This window comes from Dipodomys ordii, unplaced genomic scaffold, assembly GCF_000151885.1.
Source record: "Dipodomys ordii isolate 6190 unplaced genomic scaffold, Dord_2.0 Scaffold102, whole genome shotgun sequence".
NCBI classification, from domain to species: Eukaryota; Metazoa; Chordata; class Mammalia; order Rodentia; family Heteromyidae; genus Dipodomys; species Dipodomys ordii.
This window is the reverse complement of record NW_012267318.1, coordinates 4,692,149-4,705,117: the sequence shown is the minus strand read 5'-3', so window position 1 is coordinate 4,705,117 and position 12,969 is coordinate 4,692,149. Positions and strand designations below refer to the sequence as shown.

The 12,969-nt window shown below is 39.6% G+C and overlaps 1 protein-coding gene across 1 annotated transcript in view; it reads right to left on the bottom strand.

The window, feature by feature from the left end:
• The window catches only part of B3glct (beta 3-glucosyltransferase), a 110,187-nt gene that overhangs the window by 13,563 nt on the left and 83,655 nt on the right, over positions 1 to 12,969 (bottom strand). The window contains exon 11 of the mRNA XM_013027267.1: positions 5,285 to 5,483. Coding sequence (XP_012882721.1) covers positions 5,285 to 5,483 — 199 coding nt within the window. The remainder of the gene's footprint in view (positions 1 to 5,284; positions 5,484 to 12,969) is intronic.

Below are 12,969 nucleotides of genomic sequence, written 5' to 3'. Positions count from 1 at the left end.
TTCTTTTTCTCTCTTTCTTTTTTTATTATTTTTCACCTCTAGTTTTTCTCTGAGTGTTCGTCTTTTTGTTGTTGTCGGTCTCTTGGGGAGATTAAGCGTTGGAACTCGAACTCTCTTTTTGGTTGGAGAGAGCTGTGGCGTTTCCCTACTGCCCCGTCGCCATCTTGGTCCCCCCTCAGCTTTAGTTGTTTTTTTGAATAGTTTTACATTTTTGCCCCAGCTGGCCTCAAACTTTGATCCTCTTACTTATGCTTAGTTGGAATTACAGATGTACCGACACCACACAGCTTTCTTGATTGAGATGGGAGCCTTATAATCTCTGAGATTTCAGAGATCCTTCTAATCTCTGCCTCCTGAATAGCTGAATTACACTGCATCCACATCTATTTGTGCTAATTTCTAACATGTTTAAGACTACAAATTTCCCTCTAGTTACTGTGTAGCTGAATCCAGAATTTTGATACATTTTGTTTCATCTTTCCTGTACTCAAGATATTTTCTAAGTTCCCTCATAATTTCTTTTTAGGCCTTTGAAGTATTTAGGAATGTGTTATACAAACATTTGGTAGTCTGCCAATGTTTTTTGCTGTTCTTCATTTCTAATTGAATTCAATTGTGATCGAAGAATATGCTTTGACTAGTTTCATATTTAAGTTCAGGACTCATGTAGCGCAGAAGTTGCCTAGTAAGCCAAAGGTTCTTAGTTCAACCTTAAGTACTACCGAAAAACAAATTTTAAAAATCTGGGAAATTCCTTTCAAATCTATTGAGAATTGTTTTATGACTTAGCATATGGTCTGCCCTGAAGAACGTTCTGTGTACATTTAAAAAATGTGTATTCTGTTGTCAAGTAGGTCAACTAGTTACTGTTTATTTCACTTTTCATTTCTATCAATTTATGCTTCATGTACTTTGAAGACCCATTATTAGTTACATTTGTATGCTTGTAACAGGCTTATACCCTTCTGTCTAGGCTGTCCTTCTGTTAACATGAATTATCCTCCTTTCTCTTTAATAATATCTGTAACCTTGTCTTTAACATTAGTACAACCACTCAAGTTCTCTTAGGGTTTTTTATGACGCGGCTTTTCTAATCCATGAAATTCGGCACAGCTGTTATTTATGAGTCTAGAGCATGCTTGACTCATAAACAACACAATCAGAATTTGCTTTCTATCCAGGCTGACAATTTCTATGATCATTTAATGCAAGAGCTGACCTAGCTGAATTTCATGAGCTATTTTGCTATTTGTTTTCTGCATATCTCCCAGTTTTTTGGTTCCTTTGTTCCTCTGTTACTGCCTTATTTTTATTAAGCAAAATCTCTTTAGTAAACATTTAAGTCCTTTTGTTGGGATTTTGGGGGCTATTGTTCACAAGTTATTTCCTCAGAGGCTGCTTTAGGGACAAGAACAAGAATCTTTCATTTATGAACATAAACTTAATGCCAATAAAATCAGCTTTGCTACAACATAGTTCAAATCCCTTCCCATATATTTACATATGCATACATAGTATACACATACAATCTTTCATATTCAGTACAAACCCTTTCAGTTTTCTTTTCTCCTTCCTGTCTATTCTAGTTATAAGAGGCCATCTCCTCTGATCTTGACTTTGTCCAGTGGTCTGATAGTAAAGAATTCTTGTAATTTTTCCTTGTCTGAAATGTCTTGGGACTAAAGTCATGGCTCAAATGGTAGAGCACCAGCCATGAGCTAAAAGGCAGAGTGAGAGCAAGAAACCTTGAGTTCAAGTTCCCAATGTGTTAAGACTAATTTCATAAGTCCCAAAGTAACAATTTTGTCTAATTTGGTGCTTGCATTGTATGCAGAAAATTTATAGGCCACTACTTACTGCCATATTATTTGTGGCTTATAATCTTAGAAGAACAGAGAACCACATGCTCAAGATACTTAGCTTTTTAATGAAAAGATAACCTCCTCCCAAATCTCTCATTTTAGAATAATGTTTGCCAAGCAATGATGGCTCATGCCTGTAATCCTAGCTCTTTAAGATGCTGAGATCTAAAGATCATAGTCCAAGCCAGCCAAGACAGAAAAGTCCATGAGACACTTACTCTAACTAACCAGCAAAATACTGGAAGCAGAGGCAAAGCTCAACTAATAGAATGGCAACCTTGAGTGAAAAGCCAAGTGAGAACTCAGGGCCCTGAGTTCAAGAAAAGCCAAATGAGAGCTTGAGGACCCCAGTACTGGCAGTACTATATGTATATATTCCGTTCTCTGACTGAAAGCAGACTGAATATGGCTCAGGCAACATGAAATCAGGATGGTAGTCAAGTGCCAGTGGCTCAAGACTGTAATCCTAGTCAGGAATCTGAGATCTGAGGATCATGGTTCAAAGCCAGCCCAGACAGGAAGATCCATGAGACTATAAACTCCAGTTAAACACCAAAAATCGGGAAATGGAGCTGTGGCTTAAGTGATAGATGACTAACCTTTAGCACAAAAGCTTAGGGAAAACATCTATGCCCTGAGTTCAAGCCCTGGGAGCTAAACACACACACACACACACACACACACACACACACACACACATACACACACACACACACAAAGACTGTTTACAAATAATCTAACTCTAATTCTTCAGGAATCTTAAGATTCTTATCTCTTTACCTCATATTTCTTCCTTAATATAAACAAATATACTGTTTGGATTCATGTTCAAACATTACAAATGGAAAGTATTGTTCAAATGATATCAGACTTTCTAAAAAAAAGGCTTAAGAACTGGACACTGCAAAGTCAGTTGGGGAGGATAAGTTTTAAACATATTTTGTAATTTTGGAAAGGTTTTTAATTTATTACATGAATTAAAGAATACAGAGTTTTAAAGTACAGTAAGCAATACACAACTTTTTAAACATTTTTTTGAATTATCATCAAAGGATTTTTGCTTAGGGATTAGGTTATTTTCCATCTTTCTTCTATTCTTATCACTGTATTTGCTAATGCATTTTTCCTTATGAGGAAAGAGTTGCTATAAAAATCCAAGACATGTCATACTAACTTTTATAAATTACATCCTTTAGACATGAACAGTTTTAATTACCTTCCCTTTTCATGAGTGAGACATCCTGAGATAGAACAAGGAGCAACAGAAAATAACCTGCGTTTTTTAGGTTACTGTATCATAACATACTGGTTTAAAATGTGTGCAAGTTCTCTCAAGATCTTAAAAGACAGAAAAGTGCCTGCTGACGGATGCAAGAAAGGTTTCTCATCAATTTCTCTCTCTTTCTCCCTCTCCCTTCCTCCCTCCCTCCCCCTCTCTATTTTCCTCCTCTTTATTTCCCTCCTTTCCTTTCTAGTTTCCTTCCCTCCTTCCTTTTTTGTGGCAGTATTAGAGCTTGAACGCAGGTTCTCAAGCTCTCATTTGACTTTTCTGCAAAAGCCTGGTGCTCTACCCTTTGAGCCATATCTCCATTGCTTCATTATGGGTAGTTAATTGGAGATGAGAGGTTCATGGACTTCCTGCCAGTGATAGCTTCATACAAGGATCCTCAGATCTCAGTCTCCTGCACAGCTAGAATTTTTTTTCTTTATAAAAGGTCTATTTTTATCCTCCCTTACCAAGACATGGATACTGTCTTTCTGGACAATGCACATACTTTTTTGCCTTGTTCAGAATGCTTTCTACACTGCTATTTCTGTCATGATCAGTTTTCTTTATTGCTATGCTAGCAGTAAGTTACTAAGCAAAGCATGACACTATTTTTTTTCAGTATAAGGTGGACATTTAAATATGTATGTGTTTACATTAAAATGTCAAAAAGCTTCGAATTTCTTAGAGGGATCCATTAGATGGATGCAGATCTACAGATATTTTTAGTTTTTGTATAATATACAATCATTCTTAGAAAAATGCATCCACTGGATAGGATCTTCCCTGTCTCTTCCCTCTTCCTCTTTTCCCCTTTCTCCCTGTTCTCTCTACACAGTCTCTCTCTCTCTCTCTCTCTCTCTCTCTCTCTCTCTCTCTCCCTTTCCCCCTCTCTCTGTGTCTCTCTCAGAAGTACTTGGGTATGAACTCAAGACCTTGTGCTTGGTAGACTTACTTGCTTGCCTGGCATTCTACCACTTCAACCACACCTCTAAGTCAATTTTTGCTTGTTACTTTGGAGATAAAGATTCATGGACTTTTCTGCCTGAGCTGGCTTTGAATTTGATCCTTTAGATCCTAGACTCTGGAGTAGTTAGGATGATAGGAGCTACCAATACCTGGTTGATAGATTCTTAAAGTACTACCGAAAATGTTTCAGAAGAATTCTTTTCTCCTATTCCAAAAGACATACAGTGAAGCTATGGGCACTAACCAAACCTGAAAAAAAATATGATTTCCTCTGTATCCCATAAAATATAATGAGATATCATATTGAAATGTTAATAGATTTTAGCCAGCAAGTTTAGGGAGAAAGCCCAAAAAAGACAATCAAAACCAAAATAAAACAACAACAAAAACTCACAGCCAGAGGGATAGTCCAAAAACTGAGGACAGTATAGAATTCCACATACTTGTTGGATGTTAGGTCAGCCATATAGTCCTGGGTAGCAACCAATCATTTTTAGATGTTGATTTTCTTTCTTTATGGTTGGTCATGGGACTTGAACTCAGGGCCTGGGCACTACCCCTGAGCTCTTTTACTCAAGGCTAGCATTCTACTATGAGCCACAGAACCACTTCCGGTTTTCTGGTGGTTAATTGGAGAAAAGAGTCTCACAGACTTTCCTGCCTCGACTGGCTTTGAACTGCAATCCTCAGATCTCAGCCTCATGAGTAGCTAGGCATAAGCTGTTGGCACTCAGCAAACAGCATCAATTTTTAATTGAAAAGAATACATTCCCTGGTCCTACAGGCAAGGGCACTGGTCCAACACCATTATTTTCTCTTTTTTGTTTTATTTTTATTTTTACATCTTCTTCTTATTATTATCTTTAAGTAGTTGTACAAAGAGGTTCCCATTCTACAAAACAGTCTATGTACAAGGTGTCTGACAACACTGCTCCTAAATGTTCTGTCTTCCACCTTTTTGATGGACACAGAGGCTCCAAAGGCTGTTAAGAATGTCCCCCTGGGGCCTGCCAACATAGTTCCTAAGATCATCTCCATAACATAGGAGAAGGAAGCAGACCCCCCTAAGTGAGAGTGAAATTGCATCCCCTGCAGGCAGGAAACCATAACATAGGAGAAGGAAGCAGACCCCCCTAAGTGAGAGTGAAATTGCATCCCCTGCAGGCAGGAAAGGAAGTGCTCTCACCTGGTGGAAAAGTGGGCTGTGAGTCACAGGGATGCCCAGACCACTGAAGCACATGCCCAGGACCATGTCGTCAGGAGCATCATTGCTGTAGCACCGACACTTGCTGGCGAGGAGTCTTCTGATGGCTTCTCTGCTGAAGACCATGCTGGCGGGGCAAGAATAGACAGAGAGAGGGCTGAGCACAGCTCCACTGGACTCACTAATGCGACAAGATCAGGGGTTCTGAGGTCACCACGCTGCAAAAGGTGGAAACCACTGGAAGTGGAGGTGTGGCTCAAGAAGTAAAGCACCAGCCTTGACTGGGGAAGGAGGAAGTTAAGAAAGAGGACATGCCCTGACTTTAAACCTCAGTACTGGCACAAGGGGGGAAAAAAGATAAACAAAGGGAGGGACACATACTTTAGCTAGGACTATAGGTGTGAGTCACCAAAACTGGGCTTTTGATTATCTTTCTTGTTGATGCTTATAAGGCTTGAACTCGGGGTATGAGCACTGTCCTTAATGTAGTTTGCTCAAGGCTAGCATTCTACCACCTTGTGCCACAGTTCCACTAGAGGTTTCTAGGTGGTTAATTGGAGATAAGAGTCTTACAGATTTTTCCTTCCCCAAGCTGGCTTTGAACTGTGATCCTCAGATCCTCCTAAGTAGCTAGGATTGTAAGCATGAGCTACCAGCACCAACTTGTCTTTTTTTTAATTACAGCTTAGGATTTTTATTAAAACAATCACTTAAAGCTAGATGCTGAAGGTTCATGCCTATAATCCTAGATATTCAGGATATCTATATTCAGATATCTGAGGATCATGGTTCAAAGCCAGGCTGGGAAGGAAATTATGAGATTCTTATCTCTAGTAAACAACCCAAAAGCCAGATGTGGAACTGTGACATCAGTAGACATCTATTTAGTAGTTAACTTTAGAGAAAATGATTGTGTACTTTTTAGGGCTGCAAAACCAGACGCATCTCCTATCAACTGTTACCATAGAATGTTCCTGTTCCAGTAAGACACTGGGAGCATTAATTTCTGCAAACATTGCTATCAGATAGATGAGCTCAGAAATGTTATGTACAGTACCTCATTCACATCTGTCATGATGGGAAAAGAGATCAAATCTAGTTGAAGAAACCATCCACTGTCCTAGTGACTGAACTCTATACAAGCTAAGTGACTTGGAGAAACAGAGACAGAGACAGAGAGACAGAAGGGAAAGGGAGACAGACATAGGAGAGCTATTTTTATTATGACCTGGTACAGGAGTACTTTCTGGTAGAACTCCAGCCCATTCTAGCTTCTCCAAACTCTCCTCAGGACCCAAGAAAGGTAAAATCTTTCACTGTTTCCCAATCTCCTTTGCCAGCTGAATCCAGCTGGCTTCATGTAGGGGACTGGAACTGGAAGCGACTGTCAGCTGCTGGCCCTGGCAGTCTCTGCTGCAGTGATCATAAGGAGGGCAGTCGCACCCTCAGGCAAAGTGTCCCAGGTATCAGTTCCCAGCCTTCTGCCTTGTGGTGACAGGCAGCCACAGCAATGCAGCACTAATAGGACCAAAAAACAAAAACAAAACAAAACGCTTTCTCTGCCCTTCCAGTCCTGGGGCAATAGTCTCTCTATAGTCAATGATTTCCAAGAAAAAGCACTGGCTCTGCTTTAGTTCTTTTGTCCTTACACCTGCATACCAAGTTCTCATATTAAATTATCTTCTTTTTAAAATACAGGTTGGTTTCTGGTTTGCATTCTAGTCCTCTGATAAATCTTTTCAAATCATATATAGCTCAAAAGCTGACATCAACTGAAGGGACTAATATGTTTCACAAGTATATTCTCAACCATCAAAGATTTTCTCCAAGAAAAAAAAATCTATCTGAATATATATATATTCCCAGATCCTTGTATGCAGTTTTTTTAAAAAAAGGCTCAATATATCTAACAAGTTAAGAGCAGAGCTGCTGATGCAAAGATTTTTACTGAGGGAGGAAACTCTAGGGATGACTCCAGAGGAAAAAGCAATAAGGATGAACAGCATGAATGCAAAGATAAAATCCCCAATTCAAAGTAGTGATGGTTTGCTCAGTTCCATACTTGGGGATGCAACATTGTAGAGGACTCACCCCCTGCTCTTGGTAAGACACTAGGTAAAGAGAAAAAGAACTCTTCGTTTAAGATAATGTAAGGAAATGCAATTGTGCAGAAGGAAAAACAGTTCCTGTGGATTATTGAAAAAAATTCAAGTCTGAAAAAAAACTATGGAATTGAGTTTCTCTTACTGTCCACCATGGAGACCTTTTGCTGGGCCATGAACTGTCAGGGATCCATTAAAGAGTGGTTCTTCATCTCTATCCAAGTACTTTTAAGAACTGGATACCACAGACATCACATCAGTGATGTAAAGCTGAAATGGCCAGGTTTGGGATACATGGTCAGTCACATATTCACTGTACCCTGAAAACCAAAGAGTCCCCCATTCTAGAAAACGGTGGGAAAACATACAGGTGCTGCTTGCATATAATTCATAATTGAAGTGGAAAATAGGAAAGTATATAGGCAATTAAATGATAATGGTTTGTATAATCTGCCATAGAAGTACAGTAGGAAGACATTCAACCTGTACTGGGGGAGTGGGGAGGAGGTACAAGCCGGCTGCTGGCTTCCAGGAGTAAATAAACCATAGTTACATGTATTCCATGAGAAAGAAGGAGGGATGAGACGGACAGAAGGCTGGGATGGGGGAATCGGTGCTTTGTAGAGACCAACAGATGACACTATCTGTAAGAACAGAAGGGAAACTGTTACCAAGAAACTGCAGCAAGTTCCACATGAATATGATGGTTGAGAAAAGACCTGATGGCGGAGATGGTCAGGAGATGGAATAGGCAGGATTAGTAATTCAGCTGATACCAAGAGAGGGAGCAGTTGATGGCACAGAGGGACAGGAAGTCACAAATTCTTCGCTGAGAGGAGGATGCAGGAAGACTAATGTCAGAAATCACTGGTTTGGTTTGGGAGGTAGTGTGTCTGTGAGTGGAGGGTTCTTTGGTAGGCTGTCTATGAATCAGGAGGTTCTGCATGGAACCATGGAGAAAGAAAAAAAAATTACCAGAGTGGTAGGGTATGGTTCAAATGAGAAGCATTTGCCTAGCAAAGACAAACAGGACATTAAAGCAATAGGAAGAAGTATCAAGTGTGAGCAGAAAGACAGGCATAAAGATGCACAGGGTAGGAGAGTGCTCTGGAAGTCAAGAGAAAGGACTATTTCAAGTTAACAGTGAGCTTCAACAAAGGAGCCTGTGTCCAATAGGACTCCCAAGTGTAGAGTTGAGAAAAAGGAGATCGTGAACAAGAACACCTGAGATGTTATAGGGGAGATGTGTGGCACAGTCAGTGTCTGGCACATACAAGACTAGCACACAACCACCTGGAGCCAGGGAAGCCAATCCCGGCCAGGAAAAAGAAAGCAAGGCGTCAGGTCTCATATGCCTGTCTGACAAAAAGCAAAATGCCATAAGCAAGCAAGATGCTAAAAATCGCTTTCTAGCAGAAATCACACCAAAGTGTAAGAATAACTTTGCTGAAAGTATATGAGCCAGTTGTTAGTGACTCATATCTGAAATTCTAGCTATTCAGGAGTCTGAGATCTGAGGATCACGGTTCAAAGGCATTCTAGGCATTTTTGAGACTCATTTCTAATTTCCCACCACAAAGAATTGGAACTGTCTCAAGTGGTGGAGCACCAACTTTGAGCAAAAAAGCCAAGGAACAGTGCCCAGGTACCAGCATACACATACACACACACACACACACACACACACACACACGTATGAAGAACATTGTGCATCATTGTGCTATAATTATATAAAGCCATTCAGAGACAATGAGGGCCCTTCTTTTTTTTAACACAATTGTTAAAGCATTTTTTCTTCTTTTTTTTTAATTGTGAAAATACCATACAAAGGGGTTACGATTACATGGGCACAATGAGGGCCCTTCTAACAACAGGAAATCTTGACTCAATGGATATTAAACTCAACAACTCAACTCCATTGAGTTGATTCTCACTTGAATCCCTTTTGAAATGAAGAGGTAATACCCTTTAGAGAATGGGCCTTCATCTCCTGCTGGACAGCTATGCAGACTCAGCTTGATTATCACTATAAGCCACCTCCAGAATCATGTTACATTCTCCCCTAAATTATCCAGACCAAACAGAAATTACCTGTAACATGACCCTTGAGGTCTTTCAGAAGGAACCTTTTAAAACGTTTGTGTGAATTTAGTCCTCCCAAGGTTGTGTGATCTTTAATAAGGTAGGTAGGTCATTGGAATTATCAACTTAAAAGGGATCACTGGTTAATTTCCATGTGAATAAAAAGTGAATAAAATAAGTGCCTGGCACTTGAATCTCTTTTGCTTTCTCTCTCAATGTGTGATTTCTCCTTCTTGCACACAATCCTTCCATGATGCCATCTGCCAAGTTGTGACATAACCAGAAGGCTGCAACCAGGGCTAAGCAGATACCAGTGTCATCCTTTTGGATTATAAACTAAATAAACCTCTCTGATTGATGTTTCCCAGACTCAGGTATTTTGTTATAGCAACGGAAAAAAATGGCCCAAGATAAAACCCTTCTAACCTAGGGGATTGTAAAGTAGAAACATAAAACTCTAGACTTTCAGAAATTAATAATACTGGATATAGTTCTGTCTGGTATGTATTACACATGGAAAAAACATCTGTTGAATAAATCTGAATGAATATAGTGGATAACAAGTTATCACTTAAAATAATTTTTCCAAGTATTTCCATTTCCTTACAAATGGACAATATCATTCTTTCTGATGAAAACATAGAATTCCATGTGTATATTTACATTTTCTTGATCCATTCATCTGCTGAGGGATATCTGGGTTGATTCCACATATTAGCTATGGTAAATAATGCTGCTGGTTGTGCTGGTAGCTTTAGTGTGGCCTTGTTTGTGGTCATTTGGATAAATCCCCAGGAGTGGAATTACTGGATCATACGGAAGCTCTATGTTTAGTCTTTTGAGAAACCTCCATACTGCTTTCCCAAGTGGTTGAACAAGCTTACATTCCCACCAACAGTGTAGTAGCATTCCCTTTTGGCTATATCTGTTATTATTAGGTTGTTACTTTGTGGATTTGTTTTGGGGAGTTTTAACTTTTTGAGCTCTAAGTATATTTTAGATATGAAGCCCTTCTCTGATGTATAGCTAGGAAAGATCTTCTACCAATCTGTGGGCTTTCTACTTATCATGCTATCTATGTTTTTGCCATGCAGTTTAATGCAATCCCATTTATCCAGCCTTTCTTTGATTTGTTGTTTCTAGATCTTTACTTAGAAAATTCCAAGCTGTGCCAAAGAGAACCTAGTATTTCCCTTACTCTTTCCTGAAGTATTTTCAGCATATCTGGTCTTACATTGAGGTCTTTGATCTATTTGGAATCTAGACCTAAAGAAACAGGCTGCACCGTTTCTAGAGTATGTGTAGGACATATTCTTAATAGCAGATCATAATGGCTCAATAGCAATGTGGATATGACCATATAAAATGATGCTCATCAAAATGAACTCCAAGAAATGGAAGCAAGAGGTTATATTTTTTATTGTACTTTTTGCAGTTATTTCCTTTTTCTTTTCTCTTTTTTTCCCTTTTCATTTATTCCCTGTTATCACTGTTTTTTTTTTATTTCTGTACCCTTTGTCTTGTATATACGTTTACCTGATTTGGGGTAGGGAAGGGGAAGCATAGACACAGTGCGACAAGGGTGAACCAATGCAACAGTGACACTAGACACTGGTGGGTGAACTTTACAACTTGGAGGGGAGGAAAGCCAGGGGGGAGGAAAGCCAGGGGGGAGATTAGATATAATGAGGGAGGGGGTAACACTGTTCAAAAGCAAATGTACTAATTACCTTACTTATGTAACTGTAAACCTTCTGTACATTTCAATAATATTTTTTAAAAAGTTATCATTCTCCTACAGCAAAGTCTATAGCAATAATGGAAAAGCCTAGTTGCCCAATTGATTTTACCCATAAAAACCAAATTAAAACCATTTCCCATAAGGGATGAGATAGGTGCTTCATTTTAAAAGATTGATTTTTAACTGTTATTTAAAACCTATAAATCCTACCCAATTACTATTTAATTGCCTACATCTAAGCGTCCATACTATTCTTTTCCCAAATGAGAGTTATTGAGCACTGTACATTTTAAAATGTCCAAAAATGGCTTATTTACTGAAATAAATTCTATAAACATTTCTTTGTTTTGTTTTTTACTTAGAAGACAATCAAAACTAAAGCTATATTGATGTTATTCACAGATCACTAGGGCCGGCAGACAGCATACCTTGGTGTTGTATATTGTATGACACTTCCTCATCTTAGGGATCTCTCTCCTCTCTCTTCTTCTTTCCCCCTTTCTCTCCTCCTCTTTCTCCTCTCTCTACTCTCTCTCTTCTCACTCTGTCACTTTGTCACTCTCTGTCTCCCTTCCCCAAACCCCTCTCTTTTACAGAATTGCAGAGGCTAATAATTGGTGATAGTGGCTAAATGCCCCTCGCTGACAGTGCTGAAGGCCACTAGGCCTCGATGGTGATTTCGGCTCTTATGTTGCTCTGGGATCAAGCCAGCCTTGTGAGCTTCCAGGGACATCCATCCAATCTCAGAGATGTTAAGTAGCACTTTTTCCTGTGGTATCTGTGTCACATCTCCTGACAGGGACAGAATGTGAAGGCTGTTTTCTTTTCATGGGATTGCTATACTTTAAGAGACTTTTCTTGTTTTTCGCATGGCAACACTAGGGCTTGAACTCAGGGCTTGGGTGTTATCTTTTAGCAAGCTCAAGGTTGACTATCACATGCACCACTTCTCTACTTCTGACTTCTTACTGGTTAATTGGAGATAAGAGTCTTATGGACTTTTTCTGTCTGGGCTGGCTTTGAACTGTGATCCACAGATCTCATCCTCTTGAGTAGCTAGGATTACAAGTGTGAGTCTCTGGCATCCTGCTATAATTAAATTAAGCTATAATTAAAAAAGAAAACGACAATCAAAAGCCTGGCATTGGGGCTCAAACTTCATACCTGTAAGCCTAGCTGTTCAGAAGGCTGAGACCTAGAGGATTACAGTTTGAAGCCAGCCCAGACAGCAAAGTCAGTAAAACTCCATTTCCAATTAACTAGCAAAAAGCTGGACTTGTGCCCAGCTCAAGTGATAGAGTTCCAGCCATGAGTGAAAAAGTTGAGTGAGAAAAGAAGCCCAGAGTTCAACCCCTAGTATCATCACAAAAACTAACTAAAATAGATAATCAATAAATGTCCACTTTCCTATTACCATCAGAAGAGCTCTCACTCCTAATCAGGAGCAGGTCCCAGGGCTCTCGACTTGGACCCTGCCTCCGAGAAAGGGAATCTTAGAGTTCACAAAACAGTCTCTGGTTGTGGTTCCATAGCAGGGATCCAACTAACCACAGAACAAAAGATGAACTGAACTGACTTTTTTTCCTTATCATTATGCCAAATGATACAATAGAAAAGTCATTTCCACATTATTGACATTGTTTTTTTTTTTTTTTTTGGGTCCGGTCGTGGGGCCTGAACTCTGGGCCTGGGCGCTGTCCCTCAGCTCTTCAGCTCAAGGCTAGCGCTCTACCACTTGAGCC